The following is a 25080-nucleotide window of genomic DNA, read 5'->3' on the forward strand; positions in this document are numbered from 1 at the left end:
ACCATACATTTGTTTATATTTTTTGTACCTGCGAATAACATGAATATTCAGTTATTATAACTTACTTTTCGGTACTCAAAATTTTTGCCGCGTTCGATAAAAACTGGCTTTTCAAAAATCAAAGAAGTGTTACGGCGTGTCGTGAAAAAACACGTAAAATTATGTAATAAACCAATAGTGCCACAAATGACAGTAAGTAGTTGTTAGCAACTGTTTGTAATTTATCTGTAGGAACTACAAGAATACAAAGGATAATGTGAAAAAGAGCCCACATCTCTTTTTTTCAAGGACATAAACACAAGCACTACAGGAAAACCGTTAAAGCGCTCTAAGAACGGTGCCTGTGCGAAAGTAGCAATTCTCATTGAATTTGAATCGCTGGAGATTGAATTCATTTGGAAAAACGTTCCCAGGAAGTTTATCCCACATAAACACATTTCTCCAAATGGAAGAGTTCTTCAACAGTGAAGTTCGCGGTGTCCTGAGTTGAACTTCAAAACAATGAGCAGCCACACCCAACTATCAATTTCATATTTTATAATAGTTGCGGAAACGTTTCGGAGAAACAAATTATAAAACTACATTTCTCCCAGAAATGTTTTCAATGTGTTTATAAAACTGCTATAAATAGGAAATTGGCACCGTTTTATTAAACATTATAGTTTAGTTACAATATTTTGTAAGGCATTTTACAAACACTACAAAACAGTTTCATAAACATTTTGACAGTTATTATAAAATTTAAAAATTAGTTTTGTAAAGACTTCCCTTACTGCACTTTTGCAACATATTCAAGCGATACTTATAAAATAATCAGAAAACAGTTTTATAAGAGCTTTTCAATAGTTCCAAGTAGGCGTTATGAAATATAATACAGCCGAAAACGATAACAATAAAATAAAAAAGTGTTAAAACAGTTTTTCTTAAAGACGCATTAAGTAATTTTGTATTGGACACTAGGAAAATATAATTGATATGTCACCAACTGAAAACTAGGAAATAGAAAGATTGGAGCCATTTTAAAATTTCACCTTTGCACTCATGAAACTGTTAAAGATATTGTTTGTGTTTCGAAGATTGATATTTTTACTGCAAATGAAATTTCATTGACAAATATATAGCCTATTTTTAGCAAAATTCAAGCGCGCCACTCACTCATTTATAAATGTTTTCGGTAAAATTATTAATTATACAAAAATTCACTCTGTCGATGTATTGATTTTCTAGTCACAAACTTAACTCACTTCTTTCTAAATAATAATGTTATAATATTTATGTACTTTTCAGCTGTACATATCACTTTATGTGCGGTATTTCATATTTTCAACTCATCTAATTTCAGTATCCAGGATCGCTATCATTTAAAATGACATCGTTCTTTAAGATAAATTGGTATCAGTAGCAAGCATTTCAACGTATTTTAGCTACTATGTTATCACTATAAAACTGTTAAGAAACACTTAGTTCTGGGAGTGATGATATTGCGGCAGAGTCAGACTACTTTTATAGCAGTAGGTTTCTACAAAAGTGCGTACTGTTCCCATAAATCTAGATTAATTGAAGAAACTGTAAGTTTTCAAACATCGAATTTATTTTCTTATACATTGTTCATCCTGACTTGAAAGCCATATCATAATGTGAGATATGATTATTCAGTATGTGAACAATTTTTCTTCAGCATATGATGAATAAATTTTTTCATATTGTCTAAAGTTTTTAAGGTCTTTCGCAACTGCCAATGTAGTATTAATATCCAAGTAGAAAAAATCTTGTGGTGTAACTTTCGGCCACACAATATTCTGAAGTAGCTCATTTTTTCCTTTCGTTGGATTCCTAAAAAAAATAATTCTCATGCTCGCAACGGTGATTTTTAGTGTATTAATATGATAGTATACAGACATGAATACCCCCTCTTCAAACTTCTGAACGCAACAATAAACAAACTATAAATATCAATATTCCAAAAAAAGTTATTCAAAACTCACTCCAGTTCATTACAAGCGCCTCTTTTATCTTCGACTTCTGAAATGGATTGTGCTTGTGTATCATACAATTCAGATGTTATGTAATCCCTAAGAAACATCTAGAAGCGTCTTATCAGGTGATCTAGTGGGCTCTTCTGAAGAACCACATTTGCCTGTCTAACAGTTTTCAACTAATGTTAACTGGTTTGAAGTAGCTGAATGACAATTGTCTCAACCAGTGGATGGATAAACATGGTCCTTTAAAGCGACCCGTTTCATTACCTGATATAACACCCTTAGATTTTTCTGAGGATTGATGAAATATAAAGTTTACGTTGCACAACCGCAGCTCATAGTTGAAATAAAAGAGACCCTTTACGGAATTAGTCCAGAAACATTCCATAATAAATTTTTCAACAAACTTCATTATCATCATCGACTGAAATGGGCCTAGAGCACATTTTTTCTTGATATTAGGATATTCATCATTTGTTTGAAACTAATATAAAACTTCTTTTGAAGGTGGTTGACAGTGTTTCGTGGTGTAATTCATTAGTTTGGACTTCCATTGTCTAATGTGGTATAAATTGATTTGAAATCCCTGAAAGAATATGTAAAAAATTAAAAAAAGACTAGCTGAAAAAAAAACAATTATATCGAGCGAAAAAACTGAAATTACAATGAAATAAAATACAAGCAACAACCAAAAAATTGAAAAATTGAACTAGTAATACGAGATGAAAATTTAAAAAAAATATTAACAAGAAATGAAAATTGAAAATTGAAAGATTCCAAGCCAAGTTACTTAACGACGTTTCGATTGTTAGTATCCACAATCGTCTTCGGGTTTTGATACAGATTCTTTCAGGGTTTTCAAATCAATTTATATGATATTACACAATGGAAGTCCGAACTAAAGAAATAATATAAAACTGCTAATTACTCAGAAACGACTGATGCGATTTCCAACAATGAAGAAGTATTGGATAGAGAATTGAAATACCTATCAAACAATTGTGATTTTGAGTAAATTTTGTTCGATTTCGAGATATTGTTCCGTTCAAAAGTTGAGAAAGGGGCACTATTTACGTCCGCACTGTACATGCTAGTGAAGGTCTTCATTACAAAATATATAAATGCATAACAAACAGAAATCCAGCATAGTGGGACTCTTTTCATTTAGTCGCTCAACTGAATTACAGCTTGCTAAATCTAGCTGTCTTTGAATACTAGATGCGCAGTAGATCAGCCGGCGAAGTGAAGGAAACGAGAGCTCATTAACATCGAGGAACTCGTGTAGTGAACATCGTTTCAGTACAGTGAGTGGAGAACGCTACCTGTGTAGTAAACTGGAAGTTATTTGTTGTCTTTGAAAATTCCTTTGAAAAGGAAACTGAAAAACAAGGTTCTCAGTGGACAAATCAGAGAAATTGTGTGGGAAAAAAACATTTACAACTCCATATGAAAAAAATTGATCGAAAATTTCAAAATTGTGATGGATGATGCTGATTTAGCGATATTACACAGATGCATAATTTATTTCCATATCAAAGTGAAACGAGTTCCTACGCATAGGGAAGCTCATGCAACTATCATCCGAGATATTGACTATCGGGGTAGCAGGATTCTTTGCAAAATGAAATATTCATTGACTTGGCTTTCAATGGAGAAAAAAGATAAATAACAGAAAAATATTGAACCCCAGCCTATTCGTCTACTCAGAATAAAATTTTTGAAGGAAATGCGAACCTATAGAGAAGAATGCTGACCTATTATTTATGTGAATGAAACATATATTGATGTTATAATTTTCAGGCGACCAATCTTCTAAAATATTTTATGAATTGTATCTATGTATATAGTAGTATGTTATTATCTATATTGCAAACAATGTTTTGTAAGTTATCTACCTGCTACGTTTGGTAATCATTTCTATGCATTCGGTTGTAAGTTTAAAATGATAATAATAATAAATGGGCTTTATTCATTGACATACATTGTCTATATAGAAGAAGTAGATACAAAAATCAATAAAGGGCGAAGTTCAGCCGAGGCTGTTTTACAACTTAACCTAGGGGATAACATGTATTATATAGAAATATAAAAATAATTACCTAGTATACATTGATAAGTGAGTAGTTCATGAATCTTTGTAAAACTAAGATAAAAAACAAAGGCTATAAATTTCAAAGTAAATATGAGCAAGGCATAACATGAATATATTATCTATCCAAAAGACTTCAGATATGTTTTCAACTTTTTCTTGAAATTATATATGGAGTAGTGTCTAAATTCACTGGCAGAGCGTTATATATATATATTGTTTGATAGACTTGTAAATAAAACTACGAGAAAAGCAGGCTGTCGAGTGTTTTGGAATAATAAAAGTATAACGGTTTCGTGTCCTCGAATTATTCTGAGATTTGTAAGTTTTATATCTTTCATTAATTCAGTTTGGCTTTTTGTAAATGAGGAATTTATGTGCATTGACGAGTAGGTGGAACTGCCAGGTTTTAGCAATCGGTAACCAACCTGACTCCTCGAATTTGGGGGATATATGGTCCAATTTTCTCACCCCATAAGAAAGACGAATGCAATTGTTTTGTATTTTTTGTAAACGATTTACATCAAATTGTATCAAAGCAGTCCCGTAGATTATATCGCAATTTGCTAATCTAGACAATATGAGGATTTCGAAAAGTTTCAACTTCAATTTGGTAGTCATAATATCTCTACTTTGATAGAGTTGACGTAAGATACTGTACAAGCTACGACAAAGTGAAATCTCAGATCAGCATCTAGCCACAAACCCAAGTTCTTGCTTTCTGTAATTATTTGTAATAAGTCTTGTCCAATTCTTCCTTCAATTTCCCACCTTTTGTGTTTCGGGCTGAAAAATGTCAGCTGAGATTTTTTAGAATTCAATTTCAGGTTATGGGCTATAGATAGATCCAGTAACTTTTGTAGATCGCTGTTAATTTTTTTCCATTGCCACCTGCCAGTTACTTGGAGGTAATCCATAATATACCTGAGTGTCATCTGCATAATGATGAACTGCGCAATAATCAATTATTTTATGGAAGTCAGATATAAATAGAGAGAATAGAATGGGGCCAAGGATAGAGCCCTGAGGTACTCCATAGTCAACAGGTAAAGCACTAGAAACGCGGATCTCAGAGGCACAGCTAGATTTGCCAAGCTGTACGGTTCTTCATTAGTATACATCATCATTACACAAAACATTATTAAAAAAAAGTATGATTCTGTTTTTGCTAAAAAAATGACAAATTTTACAGATCCATTGCATTATATTGTTTGTTCTCCCTGATCCACTTCTACTAATTTTCCCGGCAAATTAGTGATTTTCGAAATTCATATATCATGGTGTGAAAGTATCTAATGAAAATATGAAATATTTGAACAGAATGACTGTCGTTTGTCTTCAGAAACTATACGATAAACTCTTATACTCACAAGTGCTTTACAAATTGCGACCACATGGTTACAAGACGATCATGTGTGATCCTATCTTCTTCAGGAAATTTACTCATATCTCTATTGTTGGAACTTCGAAATAGATATTCAATTTCTTCTTGATGAGCCACCCCTTCGGCACCTTGAAAAACAACAAAATGTGTAGTGAGACTCTTCCTGTCTCTAAAGGAAGAGGATAATCATTCTGGTCAATCTAGTCATTAATTATACAACGATGAACCTTTTACTTTAGATTTAACCTAATTATTTCCTTTGGAAACCTCAAACAAGCAACTTGAAATGGAAATTTATGAAATATTGGATGGAGGAAAGATGCAGGAAAAATATTCAAATGAAGTAGCACCATTTCACGTATTGTAAAGGAAGGTATAGCACTGGTTGTAACGGGTTCTTTCCTTGAGAGCTTTTGTCATCTTCTGGCTAATATCGTCAATTGCCTTGACAAGAGTTTTATTTGTGTCACACAGACAGGATCCACGATCAATTAGTGCCTCAACTAATGCTGTCCTTGGGGATTTATGGTGATGGTTAGATTGTTGTTTAGGTATTTGAGGAAAGAGTTTAGTTCTGTGTCCCATGGACACTATGATGATGTTAGGGACGTTTTCAACCATTTTATGTATGTGAGAAATCGTCTCTGGAATGAAAATAGCAATTTCACATACAGTGATTCCGATGATTTCTGCAGTTGGTAACGGAGTTCTGGCTTCCAAATTCTCGTCTTTGAATAGATTGTAACAATTTATTTGTCCACTCTTATACTGTTTGAGAGACAATCTAGACACATTTTTTCATTTCAAGTTGTAGATTGTAACATTTCAATTATTCAAATTTATATTTTATATTTTTACAAATCTGGAATTCTTCTAAGCAGTCTGCAGCAGAACTCCAAATAAATCAGAATGCTGACACCTATTCCAAGTTCATATTGTTTATTCTGATTATTTTTATTCATTCTGCAGTTATGTATACAAATAGACGTCAACAAGTACTCTTCTTCTTTTGTTCAGTCGTATAGTTATTCATCATAGTGATTAACGTGAGGTACAGACAGAGATACTTCTAATAATGTCTTACCATCGGTGGATGCCCTCTGTATATATGTTAGGAAGGACTCATGGAACAGGTAGTAGCATCGCCTAAGTTCTGAATTAAACCGATTCTATGTGTGAAAGATGGAATTAGGAAAGGGTATTTTCTGTGCGTGGCTTCACATAGAGAGCATGTACTAGTTATTCGATTAGACATTTTGAGAATCATTCATCAGGATAAAGTCCAACTTATACATATAGACAATAATTTTAAAGCGGGTTATATGAAATAATATTTTCAATTTGTTGACTTTAACTAATGATAGAGTCGTCAGGATTTTCTTCGAATGATTTTTTCAATATTATACTTCTGCCAGGTGAAAGCACAAAAGAATAAGAGCATAAAAAATGAAAATATAAAAACAGGAATAAATTTAATGAATTGGACACGATGAGGAGAGTTTCTGGCTGCACTAGGTTAGGTGCAATCTGCAGGTTAGGTGCAATCTTTGTTTGGCAAAGCCTAAAGCAATGCCAATGACAGGTTCTGGTCCAATGAAGCTACTTGCAGCATCCTCCTTTGCAAGGTAGTCAGCAGCCTCATTGTCTTCCAGGCCAGTATGGCCAGGAATCCAGACCAGAGACAATCTGTTGAGTCTTCCTATCGAGGAGAGTCGTTTATGGCAATTTGCTACCAATTCAGACGTTGCCCAGTAGGAGCCAAGATCTAACAACGCCGCTTGATTGTCCGAGAATATTTTCAATAACTTGTGTATGGGGTTGGATTTTTCCAATCTCTCCGCACTCAATTCAATTGCGTAAAATTCCCACTTGAAGTCAGTGGCATAGGTTCCTAGGCAGGTCTTAGGTCTTAGGTCTGCGACTGAAAATACCTGCACCAGAACCGGAAAGTGTTTTTGATCCATCTGTGAACCAACAACTATCTGCTATCAATATTTCCTTCTCCCGGAGGATCCAGTCCTCTCCACTCGGGAACAGTACTTTATAAGGCAGTTTGTAGTTTCCAGAATGCTGTGACTTTGAAACATAGGTCTGAGGTGGTTACTGCCAAACATTGCCGGATTTTCGGATCTCAAGAATCAGAGGAGTCTAGTTGGAGGAGTATAAAACAAAAACCTTGAGTTTCCTTGATGGTTTCTGAAAATGGGATTCCAATCAAAAGTTAGTGCTTCGAACCCCAGGGTCAGACCCTGTAGTTTGTTATTTCCCCTATTGAAGCTAGCGTTAGAGAGTGTAAAGCAATTATAAACTTAGACCCTCGAATTTCTTGATAGAGTAACGGTTCAAATTAAATATCGAGTATTGATTATTTTGTTTATTGAACATCACAGTTGCAAACCTTATTAAAAGTCAAAAGAACTGTGTTGCTTGTTGTATTGATATGCTTGAAATGTTTTCTATCCCAGTGTGACTGAGTTGGTCTACAGTGACGAGTGTTTAGAAGAGGTGCAGTATTTCTGGAAATTTCTGTAGATGGCGTCCTAATGAAAGCTTTCAATTTGATAAGCATTTTCAGCACCTATAACTGAATTTCTATAAAAAAATAAAACTGGAACTGACTCAAACCCTTGCCTCCGCAAATCAAGAGCTGGTCATTCCACCTGGTCTCAAATGCTACTTTCTTGCTCCAAATCAAAAAAGAAGTAAGGAAACGGTTCAAGATAATCAGCCTTCTCTTCATTGTTGAAATGATTAGTTGATATCTACTGTGATGTTGAGCAGCTCGATAAAATGCTTTGAATCAAAAAATTAGGTTCTTATTTCAGATATTGATTAATTGAAAAATATAATCTTGACGAGTTGTAGGTGACCACATATCTGGAATTGATAATTGTTCTAAGCAGGGCATGCTTCTTGCGTAGTTCATACAAGTATGTTAGCTTGCTGTGATGATGTGTCAACGTTAATTTCTTATTATCTCATTTTATTGCCTCTTCTGAAAAGCACCTTCGAACTTCTCTCGTAGAGATCTGTATTCACCACAACGATGGATTTTTTTTGTCTGCATAATCTTCATGTAGTTATTTCTTCGAATGTGTGGTCCATTCAAAATGTGGTCTGGTAGATGCAACTGTGAAATATTATGTTGATGACGGAAAGTTTTTGGCCTTCTCCATCTTGATACAAAAAATATGGGAATCTTTCAAAGAAAGGAAGGAAGCAAACCATTTCAAAAATTAACCCTGAAATATGTGTAGATCATGCAAATAAGTAACTTTGAGACACAATCTGGAAAAAAAGGCCCTTTCGAAACAACTATTTTCATGTAAGTGGCCATCAATGGATATATCTCGAATACTTTCATCATCAACGCTGGTGTTCTCCAGGAATCCATATTGTCTCCAACCATCTTTTTATTGTATATCAACGACTTATTGGAAAAAAAACAAGAATCCAATATATTGCTTTGCTGACGACAGCACAATCGTCTCGTCATTCCATCTGGATTCCAGGACATCGGCTACAGAGGCACATCTTCACCGGCAGCAGGAGATTGCATATCTTAATGAGGATCTAGAAATGATTTCGAATTGGGATGAAAGTGACGAGGTTCAATTCAATGCCACAAAAACCCAGGCATCGGTTTTCCCCAAGAAGATAAATGTCTCCGAACCAGATATAATAATGTCAGGACGAAAAATTCCGCTTTCTACTTCGATAAGTTTCTTGGGGGTTGAAATGAACACCAACATGTCTTGGCAAAATCATGTCGCTGGAATTGCAAAAGCTTGGAACACTGTTCCGAACCAGAAAACTGTACACAACTCAGCAAAAGAAGCTCAGATCAGACCTTATTTGGAGTATTGTTCTTATGTATGGAGCTCTACCCCCAAACATAACCTGATGTTGCTGGATTCCATTCAGAAAAGAACCATCCGCCTGATTGGATAAGCGAACATCACGTGCAATCTTGATAGCCTGGAACATCGAAGAAAGGTTGAATATTTGTCTCTGTTCTATAGATACTTTCACGAGTGGTGTTCAAGTGACTTGGCACATTTGATTCCACCAATAGCGATTCATATCAGAGACACGCGACGGACTGTGACCGCTCTTCGTTTTGAGGTTGAACTCAGTATAGATCGGTATAGAACTCAGTCAAAGTTCTATACCGATCATTTTTAACCTAGCATGTTTTATGTGTATGTATGTTTCAACCATTGTTTGTGGTTTTTCATACTTTAGTTTACATTATATATTATCTATATTTTTATATTCATAGGACATTTTCATATTCATTAACTAACTTTGTCAACAAGATTTTTTCTTTGGACGATAAAGTATAACAATATAATACCACTCGAACTTCACTGTTTGAGAACCCTTTCGTCTGGAAAACTGCGTTTATATGGAATAAACTTTCTGAGAACGTTTTTCCGAATAGATTTAATCTCCAGCGCTTCAAATGCTACTTTCGCATAGGCACCGCTTATTAGAGCGCCTCAAGGTTTTTCTGTAGTGCTTGTGTTTTGTCATTAAAAAAATAAATAATATTACTGGAGTTTTTTCTCAACACCAAATCGTTATTTTCAACACCACGACACCAAGTGATCATCTTCAAAGAGGAAGATTAAAACTGGAAACTAATGCGAGCTAGCCCTATTTATGCTATATAGGTATCCCATACAGGTAAACCATCCAGGCGTACCACCCATACAGGTATACCAACCTAAATTAATTTTACAATTTTGCCTTATCTATTATTTCACAATTTCCAGCTATATAAAAATTAATTTCACAATATTGCCTATCCAAATTTATTTTTGCAATGTGTCCTTATGTAGTAATCAGTAAACCCAACAACATTATTTTATTTTATTTTAACAAGCTATATGGTATGCTCTTTGGTATAGGTCCGTTATCGTTATTCAAAATATTATTGTGTTTACTTGTTTCTACACTCTCATAGGCATCTAGTTGCCTGTTGTTGTTAACTTGTCTAACTAATCTTAATGAACTGAAGTCTATGGAATGGTTTTTTTGCAAAATATGATGTGCGACTGCTGATTTTTCAGGTCTTCCATATTTTAAGTGTGCTATGTGTTCCTTATATTTTACTTTATTAGATCTTTTTGTCTGTCCATAATATTTTGCATCGCAGTCCTTACATTCAATTTCGTAAATTCCAGACTTTTCCGAATTATCGACTTTGTCTTTTGGACTTCCCAAAAGGCTCTGTAATGTTTTAAAAACCACCTAGTTCCTTGAAAATCTTCCCAAAGATCCTCGTTTATTGGTGGTATGGAACTGAGATGTATTTATCTTGGTTTTTGTCCTTTCTGAAAGTCGAGATTTTGTTTATTCTCAACCTAAACTTCTTTTTCCTTATTATGTCATCTACAATATCCCTCGAGAAACCGTTAGTGGCTGCTATTTTCTGTATTGTATGTCTTTCTTTTGTGAACCTATCATATGTTAGAGGGAAAGTCAAATGACGATGCACTAAAAAATTCAACCCAGCACGTTTGTGCTGTCCACAGTGACGTGAACTGTCAGGAATATACCTGTACGTGCTTGTTTCTTTTCTAAATATATCGTATTCTAACCCTCCATATTAGCTCCTCATTACCAAAACGTCATGAAATGGTAGTTGTCCCTCATTTTCTAACTCATACGTGAATTTTATTGATGGACATCTATTATTTAAAATGGAAACAAAGTCGTCAATATTCGATTTTTTGGTATCGAATATCGCGAAAATATCATCCTTATACCTTAGCTAAATCCTAGAAAAACACTTTGGTTTCCATTTCGAATTTGCTCATGAACAGGTCTGCTAGGTAGGGGGACAAGGGGGGAATGATATCTGATTCAATCGCATTACGAATGTTTGGAATACAAACGGAATAGAGTATAACCTACCTTGGTATTTATGTAATTACCAAATGGTAGTTCGGCCCAGGCTAGTCGATTATTGTCGGGGCTGGACGTGGGTAAGGAAAATATGTTTTTTTTTACAGTCGAAATAGATGGAAAAAAGTAAGTCCTGCGGCGCCAGTTGAACAGATTCAACAGGGAAGGGGTTGGAGAAATAATCAAAAAGTCAACAACGAAGCTCCAAGGTTGAAATTTATATTGAATTGATATATAGATAGAAATATTCACAAACTTCTCTACCAACTGTGTAATAAGTCAAAAATTGATTTGCAACGAACTTATGTAGAAAAAACAGGCAAATATATATGCATCAAGTTTGAAGAACTTAATAAAAGAACCTACTACTAAAACAAACGTTTCGAGTAAATATATTAATACGTGGTTATAGGCCGTTTTGATCACTGTTATCATGGAACAATATCGAATCAAAATATTCGAGTAATGAACGGACACAGATGATCATTACATAAATTGAAAGTGAGGGAACAAATGAGTAGTGAAAAGTAACTGTCTGAGTCTTAATCTATCCAGAATCTACTTTTCGATTAACTACAATCAAACTCGATAATTATTAATTGGATACCCCCGTCAACAGCTGTCTGAGGTGCACAGAGAAAAGGCAAAATCTCAAACTATCCTCTAATTTTAAGGAATGAAAATAGCTGTTTTGGGAGGGCTTTTTCTTCCAGTTTTTGTCTGAAAGTTACTTCTTTGCATCATCTACACATCTCTGTATGAAGGTAATTTTTGAAATTGATTGCTTCCTTCCTTTGGAAGATTCCCACATTTTTTGTATCTAGATGGAGAAGATACAGAACTAGGCGGTCAAAAACTTTTTTTCCCAATAATTATTCTCTCCTGAAAAATACTCTTTCAATTTATGTTGACGACGTTCCGTTCCTCAATTGAGCATTATTGACATAAAATCCTTCCCCTGTAATAATTATTCATGTACATCTTTAGGTTGACTCTTGGTATGGAACTATATATTTCATTTCAAACATGGAACGACCACGATATGGAAGTCGCCATTCTGATTCAGTTCTGAAATTTCGAATAATCATACATCTATATCAGGAGGGTATGAGTTTTGTATAGAATCATCTGTTTCTTCCTACATAATAATATCAATGAAGGAAAAGACTGTCTTATCGTTCGACTATCAATAAAAAAATTCACTTACCGGGTACTGTTTCATTAACTAGTCGCCCCAACTTTCCTAAATGAGAAAATTTGTAAAAGTACACGTCAGTATAATTTGACTGTAGGTGGGCATGCCTGGCTGTGGGTATAGCAAATACCATATCGCTAATGAGCTGAAAATAATAATGTACCAATAGAAATAGTGAGGATATGTTATACGAGGTGAATTATCATGTCCAGAAGTGTAGAAAGGACTTCAAAAAAATTTCAAAACTAGAATTTTGAAACATTTCGAACTGTAGAAGGCCAAATACACCTATGCGTGCCAGCTTTTAGAGAACAATCACTATTTCAGTACTATCAACGACATACCTCATAAAGAAAATGAAGGACAGAAATTGAACCTGCTGGAGTCTCTGGAGATCTCCGGATAACATTCAAATTTCCTATCGAACGACTAACAAGAGATCAACCAATCACCATTGTTGAGCCTTTTTCACGATGCCAATAATTTTATTCTCATTCAAAATGTACCTACTGTACAAAAACTGATATTACAATTGTTTAACGAATCCTACATATATTCTCAGGAGTGATTGGAACGATTGTAGAGAGGCTAGACCTCCACGCTCAATTCGTTTGATTTTAAGAAGGTGATTTGTGGAACGTGCGGACGGGCATTTTCATGGAACAGGATCTGACCTCTTCTGTTGACCAGTGCCGGCTACTGCTGAGGCAATTTACGGTACATTTCATCGATTTCCCCACAATGGGAATCTGCTGTGATGGTTTTGCCCAGTTGCAGAAAGTGATAGTGAACCTCCCCAGTTGCTGATCAGCATACAGTAATCGTGGTCTTTTTGTGGTCGATGGGAAGTGCCTGGGTAGCTCATTGATGTCCAACCACTGTCATGTTGTTGTAGGGAATCCACTTTTTTATCCACGCACCGTTCATGATGGGTCAGTCTCCACTAGGGTCCCTGAATCCCTGTCCTGGATTACTGTAGGTTGATCACTTTGAGGCTCATCTTCGAAACTTAAATCTCCGGACCGAAATTTCGCAAACCGACGCCAAGCAGTGCATTCATTCATACTGTAATTGCCAAATGCAAAAATCGTTTAACGACATCATGTAGGCTGAAAAGAGGCAAAAATCAAAATTTGGTAAATAATGAACAGCAAAATTTCCTATCGATCGGATTTTAAACACCTTCATATTTTGTTGATTTTTAATTTGTTCACTATATCAATATTTGCCTCGTGGTTTCCATTTGTGACGTATCCTATTTCATGTTGTATGGGATCTGATTGATTGAAGATTTTTACTATTACTACTAAGACTCTGTCATTTTATGATTGGTAGTAGATAACAAGATAGATTTTTCCAAGGAAGAAGGATCGATTATTGTAGCATCACCAGTAGGACCTAGATAGAAGTACTAGAATCTCTAAAACTCCGAACTTCAAAGATACATTTGTCAAGAAAGGTAATTATATAGAACTGACACTGAATCACAGACTGACTGAAAAAAGGACAAAAAAACGTAGGTGATTTGGTTGCTACCAGATGCACCTATGAAAAAATATATTGTGAGTTAACCAGGGTAAACATAATTCTTTGTATTTGTGATACACTGTTTGGAACCTTTGGTGTAGTAATGAATATTACTGGAGTTTTCTGATACCTCGACGTGTGTTTCGAATGGAAGATTGAACGGTTCAATCAATGACTTTTTTTCGCTTGATTGAAGGTTTCCATATGTTGCGTATCACTACGCTAGCTCGACTGAATACGTCGTTAGACGCATATACCCAGTTTCTTCAAACTTCCTCTTAAATCAGTGTACCTGTGGATGATCTCAGCTCGGGACCACTTGATGGTGTGTTGATGAGTCTAAACATACTCTTCTATTCCCAATTTCCTGGTTTCTCCTCTCTTGTGCTTGTGTTGATATTTGTGTTGATACTATTCCTTTATATTATTTCTCGCTATGATTAAATTGATTATTCGTCTGAAATTATTCATGTATTTGTTATGTATCCATCAACTTTGGGATATATTGTCACTTCTTAAGTCTGAATATGATATAATAATAATAATAATAATAATAATACAATTTCATTACATTACAGTTTTTTTTTTAAATTGAGTGCACCTGATAACATGATGAGATCGTCTTGTGCCTAAATAGTACTAATTAATTAGTGTTTGAACATTTTATATGTGATATATTATAAGCCTAAATAATATAATAATAAAGAAAATCAAGAAAATAATCTAAAATCATCAGGAGCTAAGAGACTAACCTAATATTAAAAGAAATTGAGGAATTGCAAGAATTATAAATTGGCATTCATTGCATGAGTACTTCAAGAGCTCTAGAGTTCATGAGAATGAAGGACATCAACTTTTTGCAGAACTGTTTATAACTATGAATATTTTTGATGGACTTTGGAATGTAATTGTAAATTTTAGGACCATTGAATGCTATCGATTTCTTATAAAGGGTGGAATTAGGACGGGGAATATTTAAATGTTTCAGACCTTTTTGTCTTGTACTGTGAGTCAAGGAAATCTCTTAGTGTTGCGTTCTATTTTTGTACATGAATTTCGCAATATGAAAAATAAAGAGATGTTTTAAATCGAGCATTTTACTTTCTATGAAGAGCTGTTCGCTGGAAATTCTGCGCCTTTTCCTCAGTATTACTTTCAAAATCCATTTCTGTGTGACTTTCAAACAATTTATCTGATTAGTGTACGCAGCTCCCCATACTCCATAAAACATCACAAATTCTACTGAGGATTTATAGGCTACTTTCAACATTTTTTCTGGAAGAATATCTCTGAGTTTATAAAATGCAAATAACAGTTTTTTTAAGTTTGCTATTCAAATATACTGAATGATTATCCCATCTAAGCATTTCACTGATGATAACTCCCAGATATTTGTTTTCTGAAGTGTTCTGAATTGTCTTCTTACAATCGCAGTTGGTCAGATCACATCTCTCATGAAATTTAATTGATTTCAGGTTGGGTTCAACTTCTGGGCTGTTTGTGAAAGTTATGAATTTAAGCTCAAGAGATTACAGTCCATCCAACATTTGATTTGATATAAACCTCTTTCCGCGTTTTTCGTAACTTCTTGCCAATTTGTTGCATGGAACAGGAGAACCATATCGTCCGCATATGAGATGATATCTCCACCTACTTCCATATTCAACATTTCATTGATATAAAGAAGAAATAACTTAGGTCCGAGGACTGTTTCCTAAGGAACACCATATTTGATTTCCGAAGATTCACTAAACTTATTTTTTATTTTAACGACAGATTTTCTCTTCGATAAATAACTTCTAAATAAGGATAACGGTAAGCCTCTAATCCCGTATTTTTTAAGTTTTTTCAAAAGTTTATCGTGTGAAATGCTGTCGAAAGCTTTAAAAAAATGCTCAACACTTTCAAATTTACATTACAATTAATTTTGACATTTTGGTTTTTTTTTTTGAAAATCTAAAATGTTGACCAGTTAACTTCCGGGATTTCCTCTCCGATCGCGACAGAGATCAGTTGTGCCGATAACGACAGTTCTCAAAAGTGGCATGTGGTTGTCGTAGTTGAAGTGGAGTCCAAAAGTTAGTTTATTCTTAAATAAAGTCAAGTTTTAATAAATATTGAAGTGGAAGACATTTTGAGAGGACTGGCTGTCCCCTACGCCGGTAACCAGGCTGGAATTCAACGGATTCGACGAGGTTGTCAGTCGGTACGATAATAGATGTGTTGTTCGTGAGTTATATTGGGAGGGCTGATGGCTCTCCAGTTGAAAAATGAAGCGTTTCATGAAAAAAAGTGAATGCGAAAATTTAGGGTGGCAGCATTTCATCGAGTGAGACAGCTGCGCCTCCAGACGACGCTTCTATTCACTATGGACAGGAGTAGTCTGGCCAAATGCGCTCGACTGAGAAGCAACGGTCATATAAATTGAAGAAGAAGAAGCTAGCTTCAGGGTGTTGGTTTTCATCAATTTTCCCTAACGCGCCAACAAAAGTACTTATAACTTTGGAATTCAATCAAATTTGCTCACGTTCACAGATGCGGCTCTGTCCATTGAGAACAAAGATTCCGTGTACAGGTTTTTAATGGAATAACCGGCTGGTCGTTTATTTCCCTCTTTCATGCGAAGATTTCCAGTAATCATCGACTTCAAAGATGGATCGAACAATGAACACTGTAGTTGAATATTTTGCGCTCCTGTAAGAAATAATCAGTTGCATTATAAAATAACGTAGGTATTCAGAATGTTGTCTCGGAGTAGAGGCATAGAGGAAAGTCTGCTAATATGGGGTAGTTTTTGTCAAAACACCATCATAAAAAAACGGAGGTAGTTTTGAGCATTATTTCCATATTTCATGTTTCTTTGGATATACTATCAAGCATGTAATAAGAAGAAACATGTTTTTTTAAAAAAGCAGATGTAAATATGCAGAATTGAAAAAATGCACTACCCTATAAAGAGGCATATGATATCCTAATATGGGGTTCTTTTAGATGATTTGATTTATAGCCAGTCTTCAAGTATGCCTACTGACTATACGTGAAAGATTTCTTTCCTTATACAATGAATTGGGCAAATTTCGGATATGCAGTTGGTAACCTCGTTCACAGGCAGATGGGGCGACGACAAACCTGTTGTTTGTTATAGTCTTCAGCTTAGTTCGAGGAATGATACTCTGACGGAATTCGATTTTCAATTATCGAAAAACATCGACTTTATGTTTATTGCACTGGCGAGTGAGCAAACAGCCCGAAACCAGTCTGCAAGTGTGTTCCAATAATTGAAAATCTATTGCGGCAGTTGTATCGTCAACAGCATATGCAGGAATAACTTCAGTGAAGAATTCTGCACTGACACCTGTCGGATATAATCCAACGCCCTTCGTAGTATTAGCCAGGGGAGTAGTTGTTTTCTGATAGGTGTCAGTCCATTAACCTACTGTGTAGGGTGTTGAAACTGGCCTGAACGAAATGTTCTGTGTATGGTGTTGAGACTGGCCTGAACGAATTGTTCTTTTAGGTGATTTAAAGTTATATTGTTTTTTTTGAGAAATATTTATTTATGGAAATGCAAAAAATATATCTAATGAAAAGTTTCGTCCCTTATGAACATAAGAAAATTCTCATCTAGAAAAAACATACAACAAATCATTTAGAAATGCAAAAGTCACAAATATACGGATTTCTTTCACAATTAGCACATTCAACATGAGCCCATTTGGAGCAGCTTTGACACATTACCCATTCTATGCCTCTGACATCTTCGGAGTACGGATTTTCGCGAAAAATACAAATAGCATCTTCTTCAAAGTTTTCTACCTGTTGGTCATCTGAACCTTGACGCTCAGGTTCAGGGGCCGAATCTGAAGAAGAACTCCAGGATACCAACTTGCGTTTTTCTGCTTTTTCTATAGCAATCGACTGTTCCTTTTTTTTGGGTATGTTTAATTTTTTTGTCCTGACTTGGTTTTGAATCCTTAATCTTTCTCTTGGAGCCCGAATTCGAAGTTAAATTTCTTTTTCCTATGCTGGCCTCTAATTCCTCTTTGTATGGAGTGCTAGTTACAACAGTTGCTTTTCCACTTTTTTTACTCTTCTTTTTGATAATAACTTTTGAAGCAGTTGGAACAGGCATCAAGATTACAGGGGTAATCTGTTTCTCAGGGGTAACCTGTCTCTCAGCGGTTTGCTGTCTTGGAGAAATAACAAGTCTTTCAAGGATTTTTTCTTTTGGCTCGTTGTTATCTAATTGTTTTTCCTCTACTGTGTGTTCCTCTACTTTTTCTCCATCCATTGTTTCTGTTTCTACTCTTTCTTCATCAATTGCTCCTTGCATTTCTGCCACAAAATCATATTCTTTGGATGCGTTTCTATCTGAACCCGTTTATAGCTGTATCCATGGTGGCCGCTCTTATATAGGTTTTCCCAAAAGTTCTCCCACCTGATAGCCTGATACAACATATCCTGGGTTGAGCCTAAGCCAGTTTGTGATCTCTTGCGCGTAAAAGGTTTTCAATGGTGACATTAAAGCTACGTCCAAAGAATGCATCCGATGAGTCGACTGGGGTGGAAGGCATATTATGTTAACATAGTTTTCTCGCGCCACAGTTATGACTTCCAAATTTTCCGTATGAGAGTAATGACCATTCAGAATTAACACCACTGGATTGTCAACGCTGGGCTCAGCTATAATAATAAAATGGCGAAGCCATTGTACAAATATATCTTGTTGGATCCAACCAGATATGTGACACGTATATTGTGACCCGTGTGGGGTGCCATTCATAAGCTCCACTTTCATTATCTTACGTGGAAAAATCAAAAGGGACGGTATATATTGGCCTGTTGCACTGAAACACATAACTGTGGTTGCACCAATTTGTTTTTTCCTTTTTCTTCCCACAACTTTAATATGCTTGTGTTGAACTATGGTTAGACCAGTTTCATTACAGTTGAAGATCCTGGCAGGATTTTGATTTATTTTTTCAAGAAGTGGATCATACAAATCAAAAAATGCTGCAACATTTTCTCTGATGAATAATTCAATGCGCGCATATGAAAGAATGACAATTCTATGTGCCTTACAATAAACCCAGAAAACATTTCATTCCAGCACTGTTTTTGCTACGCTAAATGAATTTTTTATATTATTAGCCTTGCATAAGCTGTATGCCAATCTGCACACATGTTTTCGAGTAATTCCAAAAATTTTTTTTCTATTTCCAAACAGTGATTTGCGAGCATTGACTCCATTTCTTTTGGAAAGGTTATCTTTCGTTCTAACCAAGAATTCACAATGTCTTCAGGCGCTCCCTTCATCTTTACGTACCTTTCTGAGGTCGTTTGAGGTATACCGTGGGTCTGCGCACCCTAATATGGGGTACCCCAAATTGGGAATTGATAGGTACCCCATATTACGAGCAAATTACATTTCTGAAAGGGGAATGTTCGTGAAAAAACTGTGACGTTTTCTTAAAAAACCAAAACCATTTCCATAAACTACGCCAAATTCTGTATGGAATGATATTATTGAGTTTTTAAAAACCTACCTTCGAGTTTAGTTAAATATCTAAAATGCAACAGTCACCAGAAATGTTTATTCATACACAAAATTACCATAACCTAAATCATCGAGACGCAACACGAGCTTGCTCCAAAACGTGAATGGGCGCTTTCTAGGAAGTCGGTCGTTAGTTTGTAATGTTCACAATAGGTGTCGTAACAAGTACTTGCTTAAAATTGAACTACCTCATAATAGGCACTACCCCCACATTAGGCGACTTTCCTCTATTGTTTTGATGGAGAGGTGTTAGAATAATGACAATAATAATCATTCTCACATCATTTGTTCACATCAATTTCAAAAGACTTATTATAAATGACTGTACCTGATAAGTATGTCAATTCTTTGAATTCATAAATAATTCCGTGGATTTGTTTGCTATCCTTAGTAACATTTATCTAATACTCCTACTTATATTAGTAGGCATCAACATCCATTCCGTTACGAACAATCACAAACAAACTATTTTTTGAACTCTTCAATGCAAATGTGCGAACATATCATCCAATACGCTGTCAAATTGTGTTATAGGTTTCCGATCTAATCTGAGTTCAATCTAAGGAGTAGGCAGATTGAGACCTTAGAAAGAATTCATAACGAGACCTGAAGAGTGGGCAGATTAAGGCCCTGGTGTCAAGTCACATCAAATTCTTGAAACTGGCTCCAGAAAGGGAGCCGAAACGTCGAATACAAAACTCCAGACACGGTCCAATCCGAACTCAATGACAACTTCGTGACAATTTTGAAAACTATTTATAGATATAGACTATAAATATTGAGAAATAACATTTCTGTGAACACTTTTGTATTCCTTGTATACAGTGCATTTTTTTGATGTTCCCCACTTATATTTTTTGAACGGATCAACTCAAAAAATTCAAATTTGTGTTAATGAAATTAATGCATGGATATTTTATTGTGAAGTGAAATTGACAGATGAAACTTTCAAGATGGCGACTGGACGCCATCTGAGAAAAAAAATCAAATGGAAAGGGGGTCTTGTGACACATATTTTTGAAGCTCCTGACAAATGCTTCACAAGCCTAGAATATAAAGTCAATATCTTGCACTGCTACATAATGGCGGAACTTTCAATAATTGCCTGAACACATTGAAATTCAACTACATAATATGAGGTAATAAGCTTAGGGTCAATTCAAAAGATGCTCGGAATGGTTGCCTTGAACTTCTTGACATATGAACAGCCTATCCGATATTTTCGAACACAGTAACGTCAATATCTCTACAAATATTTATTATTCTCTGCCGTATATCCAATACTGAAGCAGGTTCAATTTCGTACACCTTTCGCTTCGAACAGACACATAAAAAAGTTCAAAGGTGTCAAATCTGGCGAGCGGGCTGGCCATTCTGTAGGACCTCGACGGCTTCCCAACGACCGGGAAAAGTAGTATCAAAATAGTTTCTTACTTGTCTTGAGTCATAAGGTGGTGCTCCATCTTGTTATAGTGTATCCATATCGAATTCATTAGGATTCGCTTCGACGATTTCAGTGATGTTGAATTTTGATCAATAAATAGAGGTATAAATAGAGGTCTTACAATATAGTTCCGCAATATCCTTGCCCAAAAGTTAATTTTTTCTGAATATTGGGCATGTGTTTCCCAGAAAACGTGAGGGTTGGTGTCACTTCAATAACGGCAATTTTGTCTGTGAACATTGTCGTTTAAAAAATGTACATTCATCACTGAAACAAATATTGTGGAGAGAGGTAGGATGCCTTGCAAAGGTTTCCGTCATGATTTCGCAGGATTATGTTCTTCGATCAGGGTCTTCTTCAGTTAATTGGTGTACCTTTTAAATTTTGTATGAATGATACCTATTCCTCTTCAAAAGTCTCCAAACAATAGAAGGAAACACTTCACAAATATTCGCGACGGAATAAGTAGACTGTTTAGGATTTACTACCATCTCACCAATTATTTGCACTTGCTGTTCTTCCGGAATGAGCGGATGACCTGAGAGCTTTTTGTTGTGTTCACTACCGGTAGTTGTGAATTTGGATACAAGTTCCCTCAAATATTTTCTACAGGTAGGAAGATTCGGAAAACGTTCATTGAAAATCCTTTTGTTCTCGTGAAAGTTACGCGTCGCACCGTAAATAAAAATCGCATCAATTTCTTCTTCGAATGGACGAGAATTGACCATTTTAGAGATTGATGACGTGGTACCTTTCTACTAGTAAAACCGAAAACTAAATGAGGATATTCTAACTTGAACAATGATGTTCAGTGCCGATAAGTTTCGAAACGAAAAAATATGGGAGTAATGTGAGAATCACTGAAGAAGGAAAGAAATACAACAAAAAGTTAGGAAAAAATAATTCACGGTCGATCTGAAGTCGGGAAGTGGAAAAGGATGGGTTTTTAAGGGTTAAAAACGGTTTATCGTAATTTCCGCCAAAACAACAAGTCTTATGGAAAAAGTTGAGCAGCAAAATTGTAGGCGATAGAAAGATCTACAACTCAAAATTACTATCCTAGATTATATAAACAGGCAATAGAAATTGAAAAACACAGGGGTAGGTTCTATAGAAAAACCTATAAAACCTATTCTAGAACCAACTCTATAGAAAAAAAAAAGAGGTAATGAACATCAATATAATCTGGTTACCTATTCTTACAGGTACACAAACAACGTCAGCTAATCCAATTGAGACAAACGAAGCCATGCCTACTGATAATGATATAAAACCAGTGTCGTAGTTATCGCGTTACCGCAGTAGTAGACGAAACTTCTGGTATTCATATGAAAATAGTTTCTATCAGGAAAACAAAGGAACGAATACTATCACACAATATTATCCAGTAAGTTCCATAACTAACAGTTTCGTCTTCAAAATTTCTATTTGGTTGATATAATCGCAAAACAATTTCAGGTTTTCATTAGAGTGGAATAAATATAAAACTGTATAAAGCTTTACCGAATAATAATGATTCTTCAGAGTTTATTCCCATCAGAACAGGAACTCTGTTGATATTTCCTTCCTTGATATTTTCGTGAGACATTCCAGTTACCAGAGCATTCTCGTCTTCTTCATTTTCGATCACAGGAGTCCATGTTAGAGAAGTGAAGGCATGACAGTTCTTCTTGGACAATGGTACCTGTAACTACAGTCATATCGTCAGGAAATATGTTAACAATAATTCAACTTTAGTACCTAAATGTATAAACTCTGAACGTAAGATCAAATTTTTAAAATTTGAAAAGAATTTTTCATATACACGATCAATCTCCATGATGAAGTCATATATATCAATAAAAAAATTCATCATGGAACGAATTCATGGTCTGCTCAGAAAAAAATGAGATGAATGTTAAAATTTCGTGGAATAGGTACATTCAAATCAATATCTTGAACCTACGACAATTTTATATAATAAGTAGTGTGTTCAAGCCGATTGCGGAATCTACCTCCACCTATTTTAGTCTTGAAATGACCTCTACGTCGAACAACGCAGCCAAGGTGACTTTGATGTAGTGTTCTGAGTTTGACCTTGAACTTTGGCCTATGTGACACGACGCAGGCAAGGACACTTTGAGGTGGTGTTTGACCTTTAGCGACCTTCAATGATTCACGTGGCCGTTTCGAAGATTAAGGGATTCGACCCTGAATGACCTTCAGCTGCATGGACAACGATGCTTTCGGAGTGCAATATTATAAGCCTGAAGTGAGTTTGAGGACGCTTATGTAATATTTTTCCCCACTTTTTGGAAAAACATTCAACAGAATGGCCACTCACTCACAGGTGTCAGTTTGACATCGCGTGTACTGAATATCCCTACAGATATGTTTCACTGTCATAGGTGTGGTAAAAGTTGCATCCATAAAGATAACATGCATCATCATGTGATATTTAGATATTGATTATGATGAAAAACAAACAAAGGTAAATCATATCGCTCAAAATTTGGCAAGAAATCAATATTCCATTTCCGTGGAGGAATTTAAAATCAGTCAAATTGAAATAATGGTCTTCATCTCACAATTTTTGTTTTTCAATTATTATCAATCATTATCAAAATATTATCTCGAAACATCAATCTCTCCCAACAAACCCACAAGGTAGGTTCCGGTAAATGCCTGTCGAAAAACAACTACTTCCTTAGCTAATACCACGCTAGACGTTGCGACAAAAATACACATAATCTAATATTTTCTCTTCATAATATCAGTACAGAATGAGGCATGTTAGTGGAAGGTAAATCAGACCGATGAAAATAGTTTTGTACAGATATAATCGCTTAGCATGATGATAATAATCTAAATATAATTCAGCTTTTTTTTCTTGAACTGCATCACTCGAAACTCATGAAGTTTAGGTACGAATCGATATTTTCTAGATATTTTCCAGTTTTTTCGAAATAACCTGAAAATTTCTGAAAACACATTGTTTATTTTTCCACTCAGCAGTCATTGATTTGTAGTCACCCAAGAGGTTTGTTGATTCTGCACTCACATTGATATCTGAATATTTTTTGAGGTCTGCGATCGAAGCACTCTGTAACTTTTTCAGCAGATCATCTGACGAAATATTTTTCGTTGCTGATAATAATTTTGATAAAACCCTAGAATTCCACTTCAGATTGGATCCCAACAATTTTGCAGCATCTTCCGGATATTTTTGTAAGGACCAACAAGTCAAAGGACAGGCACTCTGCATAATAGCTGCTCTGAATAACCCTGAAAAAAAGTAAGAATCATATATTGGATTGATTGATCATATACGTGGTGAAAAGTCGAGGTAGAATCAATCATCGGAGATTTGAAAATAGATGAATGGAATGAAATTCCATTCATCATTCATTGGAAAAGAAAGATTTCGGCTTTCTACTTTTCCATCTTCATACAAAAAATGTAGAAATCTTCGAAATAAAATCTTCACAAAGATGTGAAGATCATGCAGAAAAGTAAGTTTCAGACACAAACTGAAAGAAATATCCCTCTCTAACCAACTACTTTCATTATAGCATTGAATTACACGAAAGAAAAAATAATTCCAAAACAGCTTCTTTTATATGAACATTGAATTATACAAAACACATTTTTTCCATTCATTTTGTATAATTTCAGGGGAGGTATTTTTGGAAAAGAAGATTTCGATCTAATAGTGCTTTAATTACGTACTTCCTTACCTAAAGAATATGGATTGATGATAAAGCCCTTGCCTTTTAATCACTGTTGTTATTGCTGAATTATACTGAGTGTGTGAATGAGAATAGCAACTCTCTTCCCCAGTAAAACGAATGCAAATGTGCTTTTTCTCAATTACCATAACCCTTCGTATACTGTGAAATCAGTTATATTTATTGTTATTTCATTTGAACAATGAGGAAAGAGTACATTCTCTAGGAGAGATAACTTTGAGGTGAAAAACTGCTTTTTGGCTTTCTATATTTTTATACAATTTT

The 25080-nt window shown here is 35.2% G+C and overlaps 1 protein-coding gene across 2 annotated transcripts in view; it reads right to left on the reverse strand.

The window, feature by feature from the left end:
- Positions 1 to 1569: 1569 nt before the first annotated feature.
- LOC111513291 (para-nitrobenzyl esterase) overlaps positions 1570 to 25080 on the reverse strand; it is a 47990-nt gene continuing 24479 nt past the window's right edge. For both annotated transcript variants that reach the window (XM_074174503.1, XM_074174504.1), the window contains 6 exons: positions 24129 to 24352; positions 22592 to 22778; positions 16615 to 16781; positions 12573 to 12705; positions 5439 to 5580; positions 1570 to 1833 (listed from right to left, as the gene is read on the reverse strand). In XM_074174503.1, coding sequence (XP_074030604.1) covers positions 1653 to 1833; positions 5439 to 5580; positions 12573 to 12705; positions 16615 to 16781; positions 22592 to 22778; positions 24129 to 24352 — 1034 coding nt within the window. In that variant the 3' untranslated portion in view covers positions 1570 to 1652. The remainder of the gene's footprint in view (positions 1834 to 5438; positions 5581 to 12572; positions 12706 to 16614; positions 16782 to 22591; positions 22779 to 24128; positions 24353 to 25080) is intronic.

The sequence above is a fragment of the Leptinotarsa decemlineata genome, unplaced genomic scaffold (genome assembly GCF_025532065.1).
Source record: "Leptinotarsa decemlineata unplaced genomic scaffold, Ldec_3_MD MMD2_tig00000591_RagTag_RagTag, whole genome shotgun sequence".
Taxonomy (NCBI): domain Eukaryota; kingdom Metazoa; phylum Arthropoda; class Insecta; order Coleoptera; family Chrysomelidae; genus Leptinotarsa; species Leptinotarsa decemlineata.